Source organism: Crocuta crocuta, unplaced genomic scaffold (assembly GCF_008692635.1).
Source record: "Crocuta crocuta isolate KB4526 unplaced genomic scaffold, BGI_CrCroc_1.0 scaffold830, whole genome shotgun sequence".
NCBI lineage: Eukaryota > Metazoa > Chordata > Mammalia > Carnivora > Hyaenidae > Crocuta > Crocuta crocuta.
Window position 1 is genome coordinate 2,263,987 of NW_027531513.1, and position 26,142 is coordinate 2,290,128.

Below are 26,142 nucleotides of genomic sequence, written 5' to 3' on the forward strand. Positions count from 1 at the left end.
AGAGACTCCTAAATACAGAGAACTAACTGAGGGTTGTTGGAGGGGAGGTGGGTAGGGGGATGGACTAAAAGGGTGATAGGCATTAAGGAAGGTACTTTTTGGGATAAACACTGGGTGTCATATGTAAGAGATGAATAACTGGATTCTACTCCCGAAGCAAAGACTACACTGTATATTAACTAACTTGAATTTAAATTAAAAAAAAAAAAAAAAGAAGCTAGAATGGGGTTGTTAATATCATTTTTGTGTTGTTCAAAAGTGTGTGGGATTGTGTCTAGCCAATGAAGTGCACATTAATTGCCCAAAGGCAAATATATATATAGGCGAGTGTTGGTCCCATGGGTAGCAGCAAAACTATTTTATAAACACAAATTTGGAAGAGAAGCAGGAACAATTTCAGCCATGTGTTTAAAAAAATTTAGGCCATAATTGACCTAACAGATGTTACATATTTTCTTTAGTTATTTTTTTCCATAGTATAAAACACTCACTAAAACTCTATCTCGCCCATAGGACTTCTGGAGCAAATCCAAACAAAACATACAATTTTCAGTTTTTCCAGTACATTTGACCATACTTCAATTTTATAGTTAAACAGTTGAATTACTATGCAAATCGTAGATCATTATTAATTTAATGCAAAATATATTAAAAGGTTTGCCATAGTTTAGATTAATTCTAAATAACATTTCATAAAAAATTAGTATCAAAAAGTATAAACAAAGGACTCTCTAGAAAACTCAAATAAAACTTTATACATAAAAAGGCCAGAATTTGTTGCACATTACTGTGATACGCATAAAAAATTACACTAAACCACAACAATTCACTTTTATCATATCTACACAGGGGACAAAGGAAACATTCATTTTATATACTTTCATGTTACATATACTACATGTCACTGTATGAAAGCGAGTAATGATTTAATCCAAACATTATGCCACAAAATCAAAGCTGAGGAAGCCAAAGGCTTTAAGATGGGTTTTGGTATTGTCCTCTTATGCTCATTTGTTCAGATAAAAGGGATGAAAAAATTTACACTGGAAAAGTAATATGGAGGGGCGCCTGGGTGGCTTAGTTGGTTAAGCATCCGACTTTCGCTTAGGTCATGATCTCGCGGTTCGTGGGTTCGAGCCCCGCGTCGGGCTCTGTGCTGACTGCCAGCTCAGAGCCTGGAGCCTGTTTCAGTCTGTGACTCCCTCTCTCTCTGACCCTCCCCTACTCACGCTGTCTGTCTCTCTCTCCCAGAAATAAATTAAAAAAAAAAAAAAGTAATATAGAACCACTAATGTATTTATATATTATCTTAATACACCAAAGAAGTGAACCATTTTCCACTTATGTATGTTAAGTACTCTGTAGTTCAGGTTTTAATAAACCAAAATGTACAAGTTCTAATGGTAAGTCTGGGTATCCCTACAGGAAAAGGAAAAACTCCTATAGTCTATAAAAGAATAAAAGAGAGTAGAAAGGATATCTCAGAGCAGGAACAAATTTACAATGGAGAAGCTATGAGGTTAGTAAATACACTGGCAAAAACATCAAAATTACCAGTCTAATATAGGGTTAGCCATCTTTACAAATCATCATCTAAAATAAAATGGCTAAAATATGGCAACTAAGTACTATTTTTCCAATAGAAATTTACAAAGGAAGTCAATGGGAAAAGAGATTTACCTTACAGACCCTTACAAGTTTTTCTGAAATAGTTATTAGTCCAAGTGTGTGTCTATGTGTATATATATATATGATGAAGGTGTGTGTCTATGTGTATATATATATGTATATATATATATAATCACTGAATTATTAAAAATAGGCATTCATATACAGCTGATAAATATATAAAGACGTAAAATAGCTCACCAATTTAAAACATACAATTTAAAATATTTTCTTTCTGTTTTAATAAAAATTAAAAAGCTGGTAATACCAAACGTATATCTAAAAAAATAGGTACTCTATTAGAAGGATTGAAAACTAATCTGATTAGGCTAATATGATGATATCAGTTAAAATTATACACGTACATACATACAGAGATATGTATATATACCCTCTGGCCTATAGATTCCACTGTCAGGAACATATTATACATAGATTTTCATTGCAGCAAGATCTGAAAATAACCTCAATGTCCATTAATGTGGGATTTATTTAAATTAACATCCATACTACAGAATAATATGTGTTCACTAAACAAAATGAGATAAATCTATATTTGCCTAAAATAGAGAGATCCCCAAAATAACATAATTGAAAAATGCAAATAGAAATATTGTATAGCAGATCCCACAGATATGACTTTGTAAAAGAAATACCCTCCCAGACATACAGATGGCTAACAAACACATGAAAAGATGCTCAATATCACTCATCATCAGGGAAATATAAATCAAAACTACAATGAGATACCACCTCACACCTCTCAGAATGGCTTAAATTAACAACACAGAACACAGATGTTGGAGAGGATTCAGAGAAAAGGGGGACACTTTTACACTGTTGGTGGGTATGCAAACTCGTATAGCCACTCTGGAAAACAGTATGGAGGTTTCTCAAAAAGTTAAAAATAGAACTACCCTATGATTCAGCAATTGCACTACTGGGTATTTACCCAAGGATACCAAATCACTGATTCAAAAGGATACATCCACCTTGATGTTTACAGCAGTGCTATCAACAATACCCAAATTACGGAAAGAGCCCAAATGTCCGCTGACTGATGAATGGATAAAGAAGTTGTGGCATATAGGGATGCCTGGGTGGTTCAGTCAGTTAAGCTTCAGACTCTTGATCTCAGTTCAGGTCACGATCTTACGGTACATGAGTTTGAGCCCCACATCAGGCTCTGTGCTGACAGAGTGGAGCCTGCTTGGGATTTTCTCTCTCCCTCTCTCTCTGCCCCTCTCCTACTCTCTCTCAGAAATAAATAAAACTTAAAAAAAAAAATCAAAAAAGAAAAAAGGAGTTTATATGTATGACAGAATATTATTTGGCCATTAAAAAGAATGAAATCTTACCATTTGCCACCACGTAGATGGAGCTAGAGGGTATTAGGCTAAGCAAAATAAGTCATTCAGAGAAAGACAAATACTGTATGATTTCACTCATATGTAGACTTTAAGAAATGTAACAGATGAACACAGGAGTAAGAAACAAAAGGGGCAAACCAGAAAACAGACTTTTAACTACAGATAACAAACTGAGGGTTGGTGAAGGGGAGGAGGGCATGGTGATAGGTTAAATGGGTGATGGGTATTAAGGAGGACACTTGTGACGAACATGGGGTATTATATATAAGTAAGGAATCACTAAATCCTACACCTGAAACTAGTATATTGTATATTAAGTAACTAGAATTTAAATCTTGGACAAAAAAAAGAAATCTACTTTTTAAAAAAAATTTCTGTTTATTTTTGAGACACAGAGAGACCAAGCACGAGTGGGGTGGGCGGGGGGAGGGCAGAGAGAGAAAGGGAGACACAGAATCTGAAACAGGCTCCAGGCTCTGAGCTGTCAGCACAGAACCCGATGCGGGGCTCGCACCCATGAACCATGAGATCATGACCTGACCCGAAGTCTGATGCTTAATGGACTGAGCCACCCCGGCACCCCAAAAGAAATCTACTTTTATATAAAGATAAATCATTTTTCTAGGAAAACTGTTTAGTGATTACTTCTGGATGAAAAAGTACGAATCAACACTGTAGGAAATTAAATTTTGGCATATGGCTTTAAAGTTTGCAAAACATGTTACATTAAAACACAATAGCAACAACCACAACTATTTTACCTGTTAGCATATATATTCCAAAAGCTCATTCATCGTTAGAGGATAAATGTTTGGTAAATTTATTTGATTAGTGTTCCTTGTCAAGTATTTCTCCAACTCACTCAGAGAATATTTACTGTGTCTGCTATCCACAAGGCTTAAGTCTACATACTGAAGGACAGTGGGGAAAAAAGAAAGACAAGCTTTCTGCTTTTAAGGAGCTTTTTTCAATTAGACAACCAAAAAATTAAGAAATAATATGATTTCACTAGTGAAATGTGCTATGAAGAAACTAAATAAGGCAGTGGCTTGATATTAAATGGCTTAGATTAGAATAGCTACTTGACTGAGGGAGGGGTCCGGAAAGACCTCTCTCAGGAGATGTGTCATGTGAGGCCTGGATACTGAGGGAAGCTAGCCATGTGTTCCAGGTAGAGGACACAAACATAAAGGTCTGGAGCAAACAGAGAAGGTCAATAGGACTAGAATTAATTTACTTGTTATATACCAGGCATTGTTTTGTGTTTTCCAGGTATCGAGTATAGTAATACTATCTCCAGATTAATAAACAGAGGGGGTGGAAGAGTGGTATGGTATAAGGCCAACAATACAGGCAGGACAAAGTCAGAAATGATTTTACAGGACACTGAAAAATTTGAATTTTATATATTTTTTTAATTTTTATTTTTTTAAAATTTATTTTTGAGAGACAGAGACAGTGTGAGCAGGGGAGGGTCAGAGAGAGGGAGAGACACAGAATCCGAAGACAGGCTCCAGGCTCCGAGCTAGCTGTTAGCACAGAGCCCAACACGGGGCTCGAACCTATGAACCATGAGATCATGACCTGAGCTGGAGTCAGATGCTCAACTAACTAGGCCACCCAGGTGCCTGTAAATTTTTTAAATTTTATTTTATTTTTGAGAGTAAGACAGTGATCATGAGCACGGAAGGGCAGAGAGAGGGAGACACAGAATCCAAAGCAGGCTCCAAGCTTCAAGCCCCATGAACTCAGGAAGTGTGAGATCATGACCTGAGCCATAATCAGACACTTAACCAACTGAGCCACCCAGGTGGCCCCGGATTTTACTCTAATTGGAAGGGGAAGCCATTTCAGATTTTAAGTAGAAAAGTGGTAAGACTAAGTTTATGTTTTAAAACACAACTCTGTCTACTGTAACAGGAATGGGTTAGACTGCGCCAGGCGTGGAAGGGGGAAGACAGCCCTGGGAGGATATTCTGTCATCCAGATGAGACATGATAGCACCGGAGACGAGAGTGGCAGCAGCAGCAAGAGGACAGAAGTAGAATGGCTTGGGGTCTATTTTCACAAGAGGTGACAAAGCATGCTGGTGGACTTATATGAGGGTGATGTAGAAATGTATATTAAATTATTACTCTTCAGTCCTTTATTACATTGTAAAATAAATCAGTCAAGAAAGTATAAATGAACAAAGCTCCAAAATCAGATTAAAAATGTTTTCTGAGTTATACATCCAATGATGTATAACTTCTAAAAATTCTTATTCCTACAAAAATTTAAAAATACTTACATTTCTTTCTACTTCAATTAATCTGTCTTTAACTTTCAGAAGCTCTCTAGTCGTTTCTTGACTTTCTCGCTCCCATTTGTTGTCTTCACCAGAAGTTGGAGGAGAGCTCTGAACCATCCTTTCTTCATCTTGTCTCTGTTTGAGAGCTTCATAGTTCTTTTTCACCTAATATTTTATTTAAAATATTATAATGGGGAGAAAAATACATAAATACATATATTTTAATGGGGAGAAAAAAATCACCAAAATATTACCTCTCACAATTACACTCTGCACTGGTCTAGTGAATATGAAAGACACTTCATGTAAAACTGTGATAAATAATATGTATGACTACCATTACTATCATGATCACAATTTATGCTTTGTAAAGTGCAAATCCTTTCCTTCTGGAAAATATTAAATACACTCTGCTTATACTCTAATAATATATTCTGTAATTTCAGATCCTGTTTTTTTATGATGAAGAATGTATTAACTGGATAAAGACATGTTGTTAAATATTAATAATTGGGTTTTCTGACATATGTATAGCTGATTTAGAGATTTCAGAGATCCCCATGTAAAGAACAAATGAAGACTTGACATATAATAATTATTTCTAAAAAGATACCAAAAGTTGAAGAAGTATCTGTGTATGTCTGCTCATGTAAGAAGGATATGTTACTCAGAATGAGTTATATTAACAGATAAAATTAATGACTTCTTTATTCAGATTCTAAACCACATATAATGACTACATTTTATAGAAAGTGAACAATCCAAGGATATATCTTACCCAGGGTTTTCTGCTGTGAGTATGACTAAATCCTACTTTAAGAAAGCCCACTCAATACTAACAACTGGGTAATCTTACATTACCAAAATTACTGATTAACTTAATAGCTCTCAATTTAGACTGATTATTATTATACTTATCTTGGATCATTACATTTTCCGAGGAGACATTTATACTTAATTTCTAAATTAAAGCCCAAACTTTATATTAAGGCAAAAACATAAATGTTTCAAATAATTAAACATCTAGGGGGACCGGGTGGCTCATTTGGTTGAGCATCTGACGACTGATTTCAGGTCAGGCCATGATCCCACAGTCCATGAGATCGAGCCCAGCATCCAGCATTGTCAGCATGGAGCCTGCTTAGGATTCTCTCTCCCTCTTTCTGACCCTTCCACACTTGTGCACATGCACATGTGTTCTCTCCCTCTTTCTCTCTCTAAATAAATTAATTTAAAATAAAAATAGAATAAAATAATTCAACATCTAAAGCAATCTTTAGGAAGCTTATGACTCAAAACAATAAACTTTGCTATTATGGAGTTAGAAAATAATGAAGGGAGACTGAAGACAAAAGCTGCCCTAGATAGAATATAATTTAAAGCATGGCTGAATGATCGAATAGATGTTTTGGGATCCTAACTTTACAGTTTTCAGGGTTTTTAAAATTACTTTGAATACCCTAATTACAGAAGAGTGACATCATTTCTTGTCTCCCATTTTACATGAATTTTCCACAGCATGTTTTTTTCTAAGCTTATAAAGACTACAGACTTATGCCATTATTAAGAAGGAGAGCTCAGAGTAATACACAAAGATTTTTAAAAAAATTTTTTTAATGTTGTATTTATTTCTAGGAGAGAGAGAGAGAGAGAGAGCGTGAGTAGGGGAGGGTCAGAGAGAGAGGGTTACAGACTCTGAAACAGGCTCCAGGCTCTGAGCTGGCAGTCAGCACAGAGCCCGACGCGGGGCTCGAACCCACAAACTGCGAGATCATGACCTAAGCGAAAGTCGGATGCTTAACCGACTAAGCCACCCAGGCGCCCCAAAGCTTATTTTTTTTAGCCCATTGTTCTTATAACTACATTTCAACAATTGTCCCTTTACCTTATATATCATTAATCAGAATCCCTGATTTATGTTCATATAAAAAATGACATATTTTCCATCGAGGTTTCTTAGAGGCAGCATATAGGTGTGTCATGCCTTTTTACTTTATTTATTAACCTCAGTCTCTCAACTGTTAAAAGGTGTTTAGACCTTTTATATTTAATGTGATTATTGATCTGGTTTGGTTTAAAACTACCATTTGTTATTACATTTTCTATTTGTCCAATCTGTACTTTGTTCCTCATTTTTTCTTTTTCTGTTTTTTGGGTTTTTTATAATTCTATTTTATTTTCTTTGCTGGCATATTAGCCATACCTTTTTGGTCATACTATTGTAGCAGTTACTTCAGGCATTCAACTCATACTTAACTTTCATAGCCTTCAGGTGATAATAGTATAAAGAGCCAGAACTGTTTAATTCCAGTTGAATGGCAGGAAGCTAGTCCAGTAATAGTTATGCCAAAATGGCTGGAGATGGAAGACAATGATGGCATTTTGAATCTCTGCCTTCTAGACTTGAAATACATGTATACTAACCCACACCCAAAACCCAATTACTTTCTGGTTGAGTAGCTTCATCAAGTTGACTTTCTTATAACCGAGATAGTGCAGATTAATTAAATCTGACACCAAATTTTACTTTATTTTTTTGGATAATCCTTTATGTTAACTATGCAAAATTCTAGAGTTTCTTCTGTAACAATATATATTTCATGGAACAAATAACAATGATGGTATGGGCAAATGGGGAACAAAATCTTTTTCCTTTTCTGCATGGGAAATTCATCTTTGGTAATGGTCTTTGGAAATCTGAAAAAATTGGAACATTCTGTTACCAGGCAAGCTTGCATGTGAGAAAAATTACCTAACTGGTAAATTATATTTGGACTAGAAGAACTAGAAATACCTAATAGGAGTCTGTATCTTTAAACTTCTCTGACTGCAACAACTCTTAAAATTAGTATATCCATTGTAGAGATCTTATACCTATGCCTTCAGGGTTTTTGCAAGAGATGATGACTACTATGGAGCATAAAGTCTCAAAGCAAGGGCAGCTCCTGCAAGTTCAATGTGAATTCCATCGTCTTGCACTTGAACGGTCATCTGGTGGGAATATGACTCTCAGACAATTATATTAAGAGGGACCCCTGACAATGCCTGGCTATATATTTGTATTTAGAACCAAGTGGTTCTAAATGTGGCCCACAGTAATCTTGTCAATCTGAATGTCTGACTGCTCTTGCCTTGCTTATTTCAACAGAATTACTCCAAACATCACAAGAAAACAGATCTGGGAAAAAACCTCATATTTATGAGATCAGGTGCTTTCATATACCACACATACTATTTGCCTCTACTTGGTATCCTCAAACCCTATCTTTGCCTATCAAACTTTTATCTGGATTTTCAATAGAAGTGTGTCAGAGTGAAGTGTCAGTATCACACTGAAAGCTTTTCCCAATGGAGTAAGACTACCTCTTCTCCATACCATTCCCACAATACTGATATGCCTCTTACTGCATGGGGGACGTATGCACATGAAACAGAATTTCATAAATTACGGTAAATATAGTTTGTTATAAACTAAAAGAACCAAGATCTGTTACTCTCAAATTTAAGAAAAAGACAAAATACTAATGATGTTGCTTTTTGTTTCCTACTTTATATTTTTCTGTCCAAATATTTGACAATTAAAATTCCTTCCACGGAAATCACTTACTGTTTTAAGTTCTTGGCGCAACTGCTGGTTATAATTTGTGGATTCTTCTAATCGAGCTTCTAAAGCAGCAATTTTTTCTTCTTTAATTTCAAGAGACTTCTTTAGAGTAGATTCTAATTTTGATTCCAAAAGCTTGTACCTGCTATCCAAGTACAAAAATAACAGAGTTCATCACTGGAGGTCAAAAGTTATTTTTAAAGATCATTATGACCATAGACACTGTTACCATAAAGAGGTCTTATGAAATAGCATTTTTTTAAGAGGGAAATTATTCTATTGCTCCATTCCCCCCTTTAAACTATTCCTGGTTATAAAAAAGGAAAAAACAAAACTCAACTGAGTCAATGGAGCTCCAAATTAGAGCCTCGATTGTCAAAAGCAAAAATTTATGCTCAAAAAAGGCATCTGGAAGATTTAAGTCCCAAAATTTTCTAATTTTATAAGGATAGATAGAGTCTATAGGATAAGAAGTAGATGGGTTTATTATATTATTAAGCATTTGTCTATGATATGAGTGTGTTAAGGTATTTATATAAGGAGATAGGTGTAGTTAAGCTTAAAACTTACAGAAGGGTAGAGTACTTGCAAAGTATTTTAGAAAGGGAATGATAGACCAAAGATCCTAGATACTGGTAAGAGAGTAGGAAGAGGCAAATGTGAATACCAATATTTCAGTTATCTTTTTGAATGGTGGTTTTATTAATAATTACATTATTTGCAGTTAATAAATTTTTTACAAAAATGAACACAGTTTGAGAGTGAATCACAAACTAAAGAAGATTATGACTGATTCTTACACCTGAGAACCTAATGACTAAACCAAATAAAAACCTAAAGTACATATATGAGAAATTTTGTCACATTCTGCCTTTCACTGTAATTTGTGTACACACACATACATACACACACACACTTAACCAGTTTTACACACACACACAACTCTGCTTAACCAGTTTTTAAAAATTTCTTTTATTTATTATTTTTAAAAAATAGTTTGTCAAGTTGGTTTCCATATTAACACCCATTGCTCATCCCTACAAGTGCCCTCCTCCATGCCCATCACCCCCCTTCCCTTCCCCCCCACCCCCATCAGCCCTCGGTTTGTTCTCAGCATTCAAGTCTCTTATGGTTTGTCTCCCTCCCTCTTCCCCACTACTTCTCTCCTTCTTCTCCTCCATGGCCAGTTTTTAAGTTCAATGAGCACAGAGAACAAATCTCATTCATTTTGGTATTGGCTTGAGTCAACACATATTTTTAAAGCATTTAATGAATCTAACTTTGGATATATTGAATATCAGATGCCTGAGTTGCCTATAAACTGTCCAGCTAGAGATGTCCACTAAGCAGAGAATAATGTGACTGTCAGATAAGATGATGGATGGCAATGCATAGCATACAGAACAAATGATTAAGAGGCCTGAGAACATAACCTTAGGAAACTACAGTTAAAACCTTGGGTTATAACTTGTTCTACAAGTGTTCTGCAAGTTGAGGAAACATTTCTAATAAATTTTAACTTGATAAACCAGCAATGTCTTGCAAAACAAGTAGTACATGATGCTAAACATCACATGATCACAACCGAGCCAATGGTTCTTGAAATGTGCTTTGATATGTCAGTACTGTGGATTACAAGCCATGTTTCCAGAATGAATTATACTTGCAACCCAAGGTTTTACTGTATATTGAAAGACACAGGAAAACAGCTGTTAAAAAAGAAAGACTAGAATGATCCCTTAGCACTCTATTTGTAACTCTATCACTAAATTTACTTTGTTGCATTCCACCTATTTATACATTGAAATCCATAACCTAGACTACCTATTCCTTTATGGAAAGAATAATATTTTAATTGTAACTTTAAAGGGTCAGAGAGAATGACACTAATGAGAAAGATGAAAAGGTTAGACTAATAGGAACACCATCTGAGATTAGAGGTAAAGACAGATGTAGATATACATAAATTCCAAGACAGAAGGGATGAAATGTTAAAAGAATTTATGTCTGTAAACTTTTATTTTCTTTGTGACGCTAAGATTAATGTAATGGTTAAGAAAGAAGCTGGTTTAGTGGCTTAATTAAGACACTTCTTTTCCTTATCGACCGAATTTGATCATGGTCTCAATTTCATTTCCTAAAACACTGAGTTCAATATATACCTTTATTTCTATTTCTAATGCTTTCATTATATACATAAATGTAGACTAATGAACAAATCACATCTTGTCTAAACTATTTCAATAGCTTCCTAACTGATCTCTTTGCCTCCACTTTGCCCTTTTTCTAATCCATCTTCCTTTTTTAAAAAAGTATTTTGAGAGAGAGAGAGAGAGAGAACGAGAACGCACACACGAGTGGGAGAGGGGCAAAAAGAGGGAGAGAGAATCCCAAGGAAGCTCTATACTGTGAGTGCAGAGCCTGATGCAGAGCTCGAACTCAATGAACTGTGAGACCATGAGCTGAGCTGAAATCAAGAGAAGGATGCTTAACAAACTGAGCCACCCAAGCGCCCCTTTCTAATTCATCTTTCACATCACTCTAAGTGGGTGCCTGGGTGTGTCAGCTGGTTGAGTGTATGACTTTTGCTTTTCAGCTTAGGTCATGATCCCAGGGTCATGGGATCGAGACCTGTGTTAGGCTCTGTGCTGAGCTGGAGCCAACTTGAGACTCTCTCTCTCCCCCTCTTTCTGTTTACTCCTCTCCCCCATTTGCAGATTCTCTTTCTCAAAACAGAAAAAAAGTTCTCAGGGTGCCTGGGTGGCTCAGTCGGTTAAGCCTCTGACTTTGTCTCAGGTCATGATCTTGTGGTTCGTGGGTTCAAGCCCCGCATCGGGCTTTGTGCTGACAGCTAGCTCAGAACCTGAAGCCTGTTTCAGATTGTGTCTCCCTCTCCCTCTGACCCTCCCCTGCTCACTCTCTCTCAGAAATAACTTTTAAAAAAACATTAAAAAAAGAAAAAAAAGAAAAAAATTCTCAACACATCTTTGTGCTTTATTTGCATGGAATGCCCTTCCACACCACTTCCACCTTGCATGGTTCAGTCATTCTTTAAGGTTCAGTTGAAACATTATCATTTCTTTGATGCTTGGTGATCATTTTTAAGAGCTCAGTTAACAGTGAGTAGCTGTCTGAATTAAGGCTTGAGAAGAGGTGCCAAACAATATGAAAGACCCATCTACAGTTGGGTTCTAAAAGGGTAGGTTAGGGTAGCTACATGGTTTATTGTTTGTTTTTTCCCCTCTGCTATTTAAATGTCTTACATACACATGACAGGTAATAAATCTGTTTAAATAAAGAAGAGATGCATATTCAGTATCTATATTAAGAGGCAGTCAACTAAATTGGTCCTTAACTATCTATTTAACTCAAATAAAAAGGTTTTCATGGAACAGCTGTATGATTAACCCAATTACAGTTACTTGAATTCAGTGCTAGAACTAATGCCTCAAATTACTTCTATTTGTTATTACAGAATATTTGAGTATAAACCAACATATTCTTAACTCTGAATATTTTCAAAATGATAAAGATAAATCTCAAATAATCAGCATTAATTTTTCCTATATACATTTATTTAATATAGAATATAAATACTATAACTAACAATGGGTAGACAATAAAATACAAATTCTACTAAAAAATTCCAATGAATTAAAATCTAGTCTACAAAAACTGTATTTTTAACAATATACACTTCCAGTCTAGCTGGAATCGCATGGCTAAATTGTAGACTACTTAAAAAATCTGATTAACTGGTTCATAGCAGCACTCTCCAGAATAGCTAAAACATGGAAAGAGCCTAAGTGTCCATCAACAGATGAATGGATCAAGAAGATGTGGTTTATCTATACCATGGAATACTACATGGCAATGAGAAACAATGAAATCTGGCCATGTGTAGCAACATGGATGGACCTTGAGGGTGTTATGCTGAGCGAAATAAGTCAGGCAGAGAAGGACAAATATCATATGTTTGCACATATAGGAGGATTAGGAGGAACCTGACGGAGGAACAAGGGGGAGAAGAAGGGGGGAAATGGTGGGGGAAAGGGAGAGAGGCAAACCATGAGAGACTCTTGAATGCTGACAAAAACTGAGGACCGATGGGTGTGGGGGGGAGGGGGGATGGGCATGGAGGAGGGCATTTGTGGGGATGAGCACTGAGTGTTATGTGGAAACTAATTTGACAATAAACTATTTGTAAAAAAAATAAAATAAAATAAAATAAAACATTTATTTCATCCTCAAAGAAAAAAACCAAAATAAAACATACTAAAATAAAAAATCTGATTAACAGTTTGAAAGACTGTAATTACCATGGGAGAATAATTTTTTAACCTTATATTAATCATTCTCGAAATTAAAGGGCATATAACGTAATTTTTTATTGTTTGTCACCTTACTTTTCCACATTATTTTTATTATTTTTTAAAGTAGGCTTCATGCCCAGTGTGGAGCCCAATGTGGGGCTTGAATTCACAACCATAAGATCAAGACCTGAGCCAAGATCAAGACTCAGATGCTTAACAGACTAAGCCACCCAGGCGGCCCATTCCACATTATTTTCTTTTTCATGTTTACTTCTTTTGAGAGAGAGAGAGAGAGAGAGAGAGAGAGAGAGAGAGAGAGAGAGAAATAGAGAAGGAGAGGCAGAAAGAGAGAGAAAGAAAGAATCCTAAGTAGGCTCCATGCTGTCAGCACAGAGCCTGACACAGGGCTTGAAACCATGAGCCCTTACATCATGACCTGAGCCAAAATCAAGAACCAGACGCTTAACTGACTGAGCCACCCAGATACCCCTCCACATTATTTTTATACCTTAGTTACTTCAGCGTATTTTCCTTTGTTTCATATTTCTCCTCTCACTCTTTAAGTCCACTTTTGGCACACAATATAAAGAATTGAGGCATTTAAGCACATGATTCAAATAAAAACTAACTTCATATTTCAAGAGAGAGGGTTTGTTGTTAATGTCTCATTTGACTTTCATAGGTAGTCTCTGCTCTTCTGCTACATGAGTGGCTTCTTGTTTCCCTATTATGTAACTATTATAGTAACATTTTAGCATTTTTATTGTATTAGGTTGTGTTTATCTGAGTTTTTACTTTTTTTCTTATAGAACTTTCTCTATGGGAATAGAGAAACCAGAAAAAGGGTGAAATATGTAAATATTCTGTAGCTAGTATAGGAGAGAAGGTTTGAGCAAAAAAATAACAATAATTTTAACTGTTTGTGAAACAGATTTAATACTCACCTGTCATCAGTACTCTGCTCATCATGCAAGAGTCGCTCTTTATTTAACCCTATCTTTTCAAGCTCATGAGTTAATTTTTCGAGATCATTATTCATTTGCTGAGTCTTCAATTTTTCACACACCAAATCCTTATTTTAAAAGGAATGCAAGACTCACATAAGTGTCATGACCATGAACATCTAAGAAATTCATCCAAGATCGTAACTACCACTATCCAGGAATACATATATATAATTCAAACCAGGAAAAACAGAAATGTTATTGTTAAATTTTTCCTTCATCACTAACAAGTAGTTAAGCAACAAAATAACCTAGTTCAAACAATATGGTTTTACTTTCCGGTTTTTTGGGGTTTTTATTTTTTGCTAATATTACTTGTAATTTTTTGTATTAAAAACTAAAAGGAGAAACTTTATTTGTGAACACTTTAGGTTTGAAAGTTGTGAGAAAAAGAACACTTATCCATTAACTTTTTAATAATGAGCTAGAACTTTAGTACATATTTCTCCCTATGAATATATGCTGTATGCAACACCCTTCTCCCACCACAAGCATCTCTCTGCCAGTGGAAAAGGTCTAACATATTGATCTGAAGAACATACTGATTTGAAGAACTAGGAGACACTCTTAGAAGTTCAGACAGGAGGAACCTTGTTCATGTCTGTAGGACAGCACAACAACAGAAAGAAACAAAAAGCTAATAATGGGTCCCTAATGCCTCGTTAGCAGAAATGCAGACTTCCCACTGTGATGATGTTCTGCCAGAATGCAAAGAAACTTTTTAACTGAACTTAAAAGTTATCATACAGAGTAAAGCATAGGGATAGAAAAAAAAAAAAAAAAAAAAAAAATAGAGGCCAAGTATGCTATGAAGAACATGAACATGATCTACATCATGTTCCACTTGGATCTACTGCCAATCTGCTCCAGAAAATTTCACAACTCTTCAACTCTTCTCAACACACAGCTCCAAGCAACTACCAATTGTGTAGTGCTGACTCTTAAAGTTCAATCTGATTTGCATTCTCAGGCTTAGAGAGCATAGTTCATAGGAATTTGGAGTCTGAAAGATCTGGATTTGAATCCAACAATCCAACTTTGCTATTTATTAGCTGAGTGTCCTGAGTAAGTTACTTAATATCTCTTTTGCTTTCTAATCTAATGGGGATCTTATCTATAGAGGATTAGCTGTAAAAATTATGTAAATAAATACAATTTCTGAAGTCCTTAGCCCAGTGCCTGGCATATTTAGCATTCAATAAATAGTAGCTATTATGCTTCCTATTACACTTTAGAATTCAGTGACAGTCTTGATCAAATATTTTAATATTATTTTGAAATAAAACATAAAATTATAATGTAATAAGTGAGATACCACATGGAAACCTTATACTACGATATTTTAAAAATAAAATAGGCATGTACTTCTTGGTATAACAAAAGTAGGAAAATTCAGAAACTCTAATTCTAAATCCAAATTTCTACTTTGAACCATAAGCAGATGATGCAAATTTCTGATGGATTCCAATAAAACTTAACAAAGCCTTGAATTAAATATATAAAATTTTTTTCCTTAAATTTAGGTAACTGTATTTACCTCTCGTAACGTAACTAAAGTTTTTATATCAATAGTTGCTCTTTTCACAAGCTCCTTATTTTCTTTCTCTAATTCTTTCAGACGAATGCAGGATTCTTTATAAATACTGATCTCTTTGAAAAGAGTTTTGTTTTCTTTTTCCAAATTTCCAATTTTCACATTATTTTCTTCTAATGTGGTATCTTTTATTTCTGCTTGTTGTCGGAGTCTTTTATTTTCCTTCTCCAGTTGCTTCTTATCCTTTTCCAGTTGAGAAGTCTCTTGCTCTAATGATTTATTTTCTTTTTCTAGCTGTTCTAGTCTTTTGCTTGATATTTTTAACTCTTCTAGGTTTTTCTGCAATGTTTGATTTTCCATCTCTAAGTCTTGTAGCTCACTCTCTAATTGCTGAATTTTTTTATTGCTATTTTCTAGAGCTTTCTGTAGTCTTTGATTTTCTGTATCTAAACCCTGGTAGCTAACTTCTAAGCGTTCTGTTTTCTTGAAAGATGCTTTCATGAGTTCTAAACCCTTCTTAAGCTGCTCTTTTTCACTTTCCAGTTCTTTATTTTCTAGTTGTAGCTGAGCCATTTTCATGCTTGCACACTTCAAAGATTCCACATTCCTTCGTAGTTCTAAGTTTTCCTCATCTAGTTGGGAATTCTCTTTTTCTAGGGATTCTAACTGAAAAGTAAGGTTTTTAAAGCTATCTAACGTCTTTTTCAATTTTCTATTTTCTCTTTCTAGCTCTGAATTTTCTTGTTCTAAGGCCTCAATTTTTTCACAAGTAATTTTTAAATTGGTTATCTTTTTCTGTAACAATTCATTTTCTTTCTCTAGATGATGCAACTCATTTTCAAGTTCTTCTGCCCGTTCTCCTTTCTCTTTAAAATGTTCCAATTCTTTTCTAATTTGTCTTTTTTCAAATTCAATCTTGCTTAACTTGCTACTTGTTTCTTTGATAGATTCATGGAGAACTTTATTTTCTTTTTCAATGTCTTTCACCCTTGCTTCAGCACTTATCTGGGACCGCTGTCTCAAAGAAGACACAGTTTGATTCAGATGTTCATTTTCCTGTTCCAGTATTTTAATCTAATTGAAAAAAAAAGGAGAAAATTAAAAATGTAAATTAGCATAAACTAAATATTTTAAATTACAGTTTTTCCAATTGAAAAATTAAGTGAAATCAGAACATAAAAGAGTGCTAATATTTTTAATTCTGACAAGTATTTGTCACAGACCACTCTGTACATATACTTCCAGGTCATAAAAGTTCTGTCCTTAGGGAGTTCATAACATAAAGAAGTGGTGAGGAGAGCTGTATTTAATATTAATCAAAGTGGTCTTCAGATTATATAGTTACATGTTTCAAATTCAAATAGGAATATAGGTGAAATGCACACACATATCTCTTTATGAATATAAGCTTTTATTTTCATTAAATGTTGCAATGTATACACAAAGAATTCTTAGTAAATATGTGCTATATTTTATGTGTATATATGTGGGTGTGTAAGAATTCTAATTTGGAAAACATCAAGAAAACAAAATACTCTGAAACACCTGAAAACTAATTTTTTGTAACATGGCCTAATTTTGGTAAACAATCTCCTGAGAACCTTGTAAAAATACAGATTCATGCTTAGCTCTAGAATTTTTATTCTGGAGCTCTGTAGAAACTTTATTTTTACAGGTAGCCTGAGGATTATATTTGGGTAATAACAAATCATCTTACTTCTAAAAAAGTAATAGAAACTGTAAAATAGCAAGTCACTCAATATATCCAGGTCTCCTTAAAGCATAAAGTGAGAATGCCTAACTTTAAGTAGCTAAGTAATAGAATTTAAAATACATTGCTTAATAGGAAATTTATGAACCTGTCTTTCCGAATTTTCTCTAAGTGTTTCAATTGTTTTTTCAAGCTGAGCCTTCTCCTTCATTAGATCCTTGCTTAAATTCTGACAATTCTGAAGACTTTGTTTTTCTTGAATAATCTCATTTTCAAGAATTTCAACCTAGAAAAAATTAAATCAAAAAACAATGTAACTTTAAATATTTTACAACAATGGAAACACGTCAAAAGATAATCTTGGAATAAAAACTAAAACACAATTTTGATACTCAAATGGTAAAATTTAAGAATTGAGTAGAGAAATTCAATAACATTCCATGCTAATTTTAACAGGTGTATAAAATATTCAGACATGACTATCTTTCTTCCTCTGCATCTATGAAGGACACATTTCTACTTCTAAATAGAAAAATAAATCCAAATGAATATATGATAATTATGTACTATATGAAGACTGCACAAATTTTATTGAAAGACTCTCCTGGCTTGAGGAAACTTATAAAGTAAAATTTTAATCACAGCCAAGTAATTTCAGGGAAAAAGGAAGAAGAGAATATAAAAAGCATGAATAAAAGATGAGAAAAAGGTAAGTTTAATGAGGAAACGAAAGGAATTAAGTTTAAAAGGGAAAGAGAGGCGTCTGGGTGGCACAGTTGGTTAAGTGTCTGACTCTTGATCTCAGCTCAGGTCTTGATCTCAGGGTTGTGAGTTGAAGCCCTGCATTGGGCTCCACACTGGGTATGGAACCTACTTTTAAAAAAAAAAAAAAAAAAAAAAAGGAAAGAGGGAGAAAAAAATAATAATGGAGGAAAAATAGAGCTGAAGAAAACTCAGGTAAATGTGATAGTCTAGGTTTAAATTTATTTTCAAACATACATTTCAAAGATATGATCAAGTATGTGGTTAATAAGCATAAAATAGCAAATTCCAGTTTAAATTATGCCAAACTATTGATTTTCCCATTATTATATAATACATTCAAACCAAGTAATAAAGGAAAATAAAAATTTAGCTACATAAAATATTCCCCTTCTACTTAAATCCTTATATCAACAGTGAAAAAGTCTTGGGCACCTGGGTGGCTCAGTTGGTTAAGCATCCAACTTCGGCTCAGGTCATGATCTCAAGGTTTATGAGTTTGAGCCCTAGGTCAGGCTCTGTGCAGACAACTCAGAGCCTGGGGCCTTTTTCGGATTCTGTCTCCCCCACCTCTGCCCTCTCCCACTTGTGCGCTCTCTCTCTCTCTCAAAAATAAACAAAACTGAAAAAATCTTTTAAAAGAATAGTGAAGAAGTCTAATTTTAATAGTCTTTACATAAAGCAAGCTGAATTTTTCTACTTTAATATCAATGGAAGATAATCACATAGGGAACACAACATTCTAGTAATATCTCAAAAGCATCAAGTTGAATCTTTTTTTTTTTTTTTTGACAGAGACAGACAGCACATTGAGTGGGGGAGGGACAGAGAGAGAGGTAGAGAGAGAATCCTAAGCAGGCTCCACACCACCAGTGCAGAGCCCAATATGGGGCTCAAACCCACAAACTGTGAGACCATGACCTGAGCCAAAGTTAGGAGCCAGAAGCTTAACCCACTGAGTCATCCAGGTGCCCCTCAAGTCAAATCTTTTCCAGTTACTCAGTGCAACATGTTCAGGAAGCTTTTAGCTATTAATTAATGATCTGGTTCTCCCATTAAAGACTGAAATATATGGGTAACAGTTATTTAATTAAACTCATTTGTTGTCATACATCAGTGGAATTCAAGTAAAACATTCAGTTTACAAAAGATACCTCTCATATAATGAATTTACAAAACAATGCTAAAATCACTAAAAATTTATTAGAATTCAAAGCTAATTTTAAAACCAAATGACAAATTCCAATCCCAATTATACATAATGACAGCCAAAATAAAACTGTTCCAAGTTCTATTTAGTTCTAATTCACTTCTACTTTTTACACTAAACTGGTTATAAAAATGCTTATTAAGATTTGGTTAATGAGTTAAAGATGATGCAAAAATGTTTTAAAAGACTAAAAATCTGGCAAGACAATCAAGGAATCTATTTGCATAATATAAGGCAGTGGTTCTCAAGGCATGGTTCCAAAAAAGCGGGAATACTGTCACTCAGGAATTTTTTTTTTTTTAATTTTTTTTTTTTAATGTTTTTATTTATTTCTAGGAGAGAGAGAGAGAGACAGCGTGAGCAGGGGAGGGTCAGAGAGAGAGGGAGTCACAGACTGAAACAGGCTCCAGGCTCCGAGCTGGCAGTCAGCACAGAGCCCGACGCGGGGCTCGAAACCACGAACTGCGAGATCATGACCTAAGCGAAAGTCGGACGCTTAACCGACTAAGCCACCCAGGCGCCCCAGGAATTTCTTAGAAATGAGATTTTTTTGCTCCTGTTCCAGACCTACCAAATTAGAAGCTTCTGGGCATGAGGCTCAGAAATTTGTATTTAACAAGTCTTAAAGGTGATTTTGAGGCATAGTGCAGTTCGAAAACCCTGGTTTAAATATTAGGGAGATTTTCATAACTGGATCTAGAAATCCAGAATCTAAAGAAAAACCAAACGTGGCTGACTACATATAGAAATAATAACGAATTCATAATGGCTTATGTACAAGAACATTTATTTCAGTATTGTTCACTGTGACCAAGACCCAGAAACACGTGCCAGGGAAGAGATGTGATAGGAGATATTCATGATAAAAAATATCATGTATGTTGTCATGATATGATTCTATTTATCTACAATATGTATATGTGTGTATGCAGAAAGATACTAAAAAATAAACTACTTGGCCTGTTGCACAACTGGAATTTTTCTGTTGAACCAAAACCTTGTTCACATTCAGGTTTCAGAGTGCTTAAATTGTGGTCTCTAAATACCATTTCCCACTAAAAGAAACAAGGGCTTTTTGGAGAAATGGCTGTTTCCAGATCTGGGGCAGGAAATGTGTAAGAGGAGCTGAGTAACAGCAAAAAGCACAGAGGCTCACAAGGAGTGCTAAGACTGTGTCACAGGGATTCAGGAAGCAGGTTAAAGAGGTGGGAAAGTTAGAAAAACAAATGCAGTAGGCTAAAATACTTCAAATATTTTTAAATCCATGAATTCATAAAGACTATTAAAAAAAACCTCACTCATTAATTATCTTAGGAGGATATGAGAAAACTAATTCATTACCAGGAAACTGGTAAATGAAAGAATCAAACAGTCACCCTGCTTTTCCCATGAGAATTCCTGAGAGTAAAATGATAGTTGTTGTTTTTTTAACCAAATTTTATTTTTATTTTATTTGTTTATTTTTAGAGAATTTGGTGGTATTTTACTTATTTTGTTTTTAAATATTTGTTTTTGAGAAAGAGTATGAGCAAGGGAGAGGCAGAGAGAGGGAGACAAAGAATCCGAAGCAGGCTCCAGACTAGATCTATCAGCACAGAGCCCAGCGTAAGGCTTGAACCCATGAATCCATGAAATGCAAGATCATGACCTGAGCGGAAGACAGTCACTCAATGGACTGAGCCACCCAGGCGCCCTTAAGCAAACCTTTTCCATGACAACCAACATGACAAAAAGAGACAGCTAGACATGTACCTCATGACTGAAACAGACTCCTTGACTAAAAACTCAGTTTGAACCTGAGTAAGCCTACAGATAAAAGACGACCCACAGGGAACAAAAGAACTTGCTAAGGGACATAGAGCAAAATCTAGACTATGGGAAAACTACTAAACAACCTGGTTGTTTCAACAGAAAAATTACCAATTAAGGAGTAAACTGGGCACCTGAGTAACTCAGATGGTTGAGCGCCTAACTTCAGCTCAGGTCATGATCTCACTGTGAGTTGTTGTCAGCCTGTCAGCACAGAGGGCTTCAGATCCTAGGCTCGCCTCCCTCTGCCCTTCCTCCTGTTGCTCTCCCCCCTCCCCCCAAAAAATGAAACAAAAGAGCTAACCTTACACTAAAAAAAGACTTAATAGACACATCAGTTGATTGAATGTACTAATAATCTTAGTTCAATTCATATTTTAACAGAATGTAGAAAAAAATTCCAATAGACTTGGAAACTGAAACGCTAACCAAACTTATTAAAATTTTCAATGTGATGTCACTGTTCTTGTTTTTAAAAAAATTCCTCATTTTTTAGGGATAAATAAGGTGATATTTATTGGTGAAATGATACCATGACTAGGATTTACTTCAAAATCCTAGTGGTTGTGGAGAGAGCAAGCAAAGGCAGAATTAAGAGCGGCTGTAAGTTAATAATTGCTAAACCTGAATGAGCATAGGAGTTGATTCACTTCACATTTATGTTTGAAAATTTCCATAAGTTAAAATAATATTGCGAATACATTAAAAACTGGAAAATAAATGTTCTAACACAGGGCTATTTACACTTTTACATATATTCAACATTACATTAAACATTGATTTTTATTTACCTTTTTACTTAGTCTTTGATTTTCTTTTTCAATTTTCAGGATTTTGGAAGTGTTGCCTTCTGCAGAATCCATAGTACTCCGAAGTTCTTCTACAGTTTTTGTCAGACTCTGGTTTTCCATTTCCAACTTCAATAACTTACTTGATGTTAACTCACTCACTTCATGGCCCAAGGATTTTTGTGGTGCTATAATAATGACAAATATTGTCATTGGTAAAAACGATATTTACTCATTACTATTTAAAATAATGACTGCAAATGTACTACATCACCTGGTCCATAACTTTATAAAAAATTTATAGAGTTATATAAGATAGACATAATTAAAAAACATAGATAAAAGATGAGTAAATCTTGAATTTTTAATGCACCCACAAGCATTCTAGAGGAAACAAAGTACAAAATGTAGACTGAACAGACTAGAGTTTTCAATTCTAGTTCCATGAGAAACTGCTTCACAATACTCAAGCCATTTTAACCACAAAACTCTCAGACTATCTGTACAAAATATGGTTATTGCTCTGTATTCTCAAATAAGAAGTATAAAGCATGTCCAAGCCACATCTTCAAAAATTAAAGGAAAACAGTCTAAGGGGGAACAAAAATCCTAATTTCCTAATCCTGATTCTGAGAAAGTCAAGACAGTATACAATGGTTATCTTGAAAAAGTCTTTCTCTAAAAAAAGAATCCCTGCTAAACTTGAGTGTAGAAAGAGGCATTATACCATTTTGCCAAAAAACTATGATCTCTAAGTCGATTTCAGCATAACTGCATTTTTAAAGTAAGAAAACTCAGTTTCTGGTTCTATATATGATGTAAACCCAAAATAACTATTCTTAATAACCCTAAGGCAGATTCATTAAATATACTGATGATATAAAAATTAGGATTTAAAGTGAAATATGATACCTAGAATTCATATTGAAATCCTAGATTTTAGGAAGGAAAATGGAGAAGTACATAAAGGCATTCTAGGTCTATCTATTTTTGTGTATGTTTAAAATTTCCATCATTTTTTTTAGAGTTTATTTATTTATTTGAGAAAGAGAGAATGAACACAAGTGGGAGAGGTGCAGAGAGAGGCAGAGAGAGAATCCCACACAGGCTTTGTACTGTCAGCACAGAGCCCAATGTGGGTTTTGAACTCATGCTGTGAGATCATGACCTGAGCTGAAATTAAGAGTCAGATGCTCAACCAACTGAGCCACCCAGGAGCCCCAGAAATTCTCCCATCATTAAGTAAACACACACACACACACACCAACATACCCCTACAAGCACACATCCTTTTCAAAATTAGGTATGGTAAAATATCTTCCAGATTGTAAATAAAGAAAGCCACAATTCTTCTTTCTAGCTTTTGTTCCAGGTAGCATATTATTAATCTTTTATCAAAAGATGGTACAACCTATAGTCACTGAGTTTTTAAATTCTATTAGTTGTCCAAGTCTTCTTCAGTAAAGCTTTGCCTGATGATTTGTTAGACTACAATACTCAATATACCTCAGTAATACTTTCAATACTATCACTGCTTCGTTTTTTAAGTTTATTTTTATTTGTTTTGAGAGAGAGCTAGAGAGCAAGCAGGGGAGGGGCAAAGAGAAAGGGTGACGGAATCCTAAGCAGGTTCTGTACTGTCACGGCAGAGCCCGATGTAGGGCTTGAGCTCACAAACTATGAGATTGTGACCTGAGCCGAAGTCAAGAGTTGGACATTTAACCAACTGAGCCACCCAGGCGCCCTATCACTGTATTTCAAAGAGGTTTCAGGTCAGACTATAAAGAATTAAAAAGGATGCTTACAAACATTTTTTAAAAATAATCTCTATGCCCAATGTGGGGCTCAAATTCAAGACCAAAACCTGCATACCCTATCCACTGAGCCAGCCAGGAGCTCCCTTAGAACACATATTTAACAACATGGGAAAATGCCTACATTATAATCTTAGGTGAAAAGAAGAACCTGAATTGTGTATACAAACTGATCTGATGATGTCTAAAATAGCTATTTGCAGAAAAATTTTGGAGGCCAATTTTTTTTAAATGTAAAGTGATTTCAGAAATGATAAGTAACTGTAATTTCTTCCTTTATATTTGTCTACATTTTGCAAATTTTCTGGAAAGCAATTATCTTACATAGTTAAAAAACAAAAAAAACCCCACACCATATTAAAACAAATATTCAGATATATGACCCCAGCTAAGATAAACTGCAGAACTGTAATGATGATACTGATAATGATGATGGTGATGATGAGGAAGATGATAAAAATAATAAACAGTCAAATGCCTACCATTTACAAGGTACTCTATTAATGGCTCCATAAGTAGTAACAAATTCAATCCTCACAATAATCCTACAAGGTACATACTATTTTATTGTTCCCATATAACAGATGAAGAAACTCTTAACAGTGTAATTTTAACTAGAAGTAGAAAACATTTAAGTCTCAATTGTTTTCTTTATAACTCAACTCACAAAACATACAATAAAAAAGTTCCACAGATATTTTAAGTAATATATCTCAGAAAGTTCACTGTCTGAATATCATCACTTACTGTGTATTTACATAGGGTCCCAGAATTTGGAATTAGGTTCTCATGTGTAAAATTAGGAAAATCCTAATGGTAAAAAAATATGATAGGTCATCTGTAGAAGTAATTATCCTATCAACACCAGACTATAAACTCTTTCAGACCTAGGTCTATCTCACCATCATATCTGCAGAGCTGGGTTTAATACTTTACACGTGGTACAGCTTAATATCTGGGAGGAAGGAAAGCAGGTGAAATAATCTAATACTAGGTAACTGAGGAATTCTGGAACTAATATAATGCAAATAAATGTAACCTGGGCATAATTTCAATAAAGTAAATAGTATCAGCATACACAAAGCTATAACCCTAACAAGGAAAAAAGAGCAAAACTAACAATTTATCTGACAGTCTTTTTCATCATCTCTAGGGTACAACTGAGTTGGACTGGTTGGTACATATAGTGCGAAAATGGAGAATACAGATGAGGAGCCAAGATGGCGGAGAAGTAGGGAGCTCCATACATTTCACTCACCCCCATCTCTCAAACGGAGAAGGCCTGAAGCCATAGGAACTCTTACAGAATCCAGGAGTTTGGGAGGAAAAGGAGACAGAGTCCGCTGAGAAAACATAACAGTGTGAGTGCAAACTGGGGAAGATAAAAATGGGCTGGGACCAGAGACACGGAGGGAAGGGAGGGAGCCACCTTTGCAGGGAGCCACATGAGTTGAGGGGAAAAGAAAGAGTGGCCAAAATTGCTCAAGAAACTGTCCCTGTCCTTGGAGAAGAGAAAAACCTCTGCTGGCGACACAGAGGGATCCAGTTTCCGGCTGTGCAGCTGACCCTGAGCAGGACGCACTGGTCCCAGGCGACGACAGGAGAAACTGCTCCTCTGCTCACCAGCATGACCCCAGGGGGGAAGTGGCGCGCCTGAAGCCGAACCGCTGCTCTTCTGGCTTGGCTCGATCCCCAGTGGGGAGGCAGCCAGCTTGAAACTGCTCAGAAGGACTCGGCCTGCGGGTTTATATTTCGGGTGGTATCAATGGAGCGTGCAGACTAAGATCTGGAAACGAGGTGTGGCTTGGGACACAGAGCACGGCCCACCTTGGCTACACCCGCGGCACAGGGATATGGACCCAAAAGAGTGAGCTGCAACGCTTGGTTGGAGAAGGGACTGGGGCACCACCATTTTTCTCCCCACAACCACCAATGCGGGACCTCAGCCGCCAGAGGGATGCAGTGGAGGCTGTAACCTGCCTACACCAAACCACGCCCATCCCCACTAGAGAGCTGCTTTTTATATTTTTACCAGAGCCCAGGGCAAGACCAACATGGATGCACTACCGTGATTAATTCTAGATCAATTCTTTCTCTTCAGATATTTTCCCTTGTCTCATTCATATCCCTACCCTCTGCTGGACTAGGCACTCTGGTCACTGGTTTGCTTAAACAGTCACATTCAATCCATTCTCTAGATGTATATTCTACACCTCCACTGCTACCTTTTTATCTCTCTCTCTCTCTCTCTCTCTCTCTCTCTCT

The 26,142-nt window shown here is 35.5% G+C and overlaps 1 protein-coding gene across 9 annotated transcripts in view; it reads right to left on the minus strand.

Annotated features, from left to right (window-relative positions):
- CCDC88A (coiled-coil and HOOK domain protein 88A) overlaps positions 1 to 26,142 on the minus strand; it is a 152,486-nt gene that overhangs the window by 42,194 nt on the left and 84,150 nt on the right. For all 9 annotated transcript variants that reach the window (XR_013337158.1, XR_013337157.1, XR_013337156.1 and 6 more), the window contains exons 13-18: positions 22,067 to 22,251; positions 17,643 to 17,780; positions 15,787 to 16,857; positions 14,190 to 14,317; positions 8,936 to 9,077; positions 5,329 to 5,493 (exon numbers count right to left, since the gene is read on the minus strand). Coding sequence is in view for 6 of the 9 variants with exons in the window: in XM_077772364.1 (XP_077628490.1) it covers positions 5,329 to 5,493; positions 8,936 to 9,077; positions 14,190 to 14,317; positions 15,787 to 16,857; positions 17,643 to 17,780; positions 22,067 to 22,251 (1,829 nt within the window). In the remaining 3 variants the exon portion in view is untranslated. The remainder of the gene's footprint in view (positions 1 to 5,328; positions 5,494 to 8,935; positions 9,078 to 14,189; positions 14,318 to 15,786; positions 16,858 to 17,642; positions 17,781 to 22,066; positions 22,252 to 26,142) is intronic.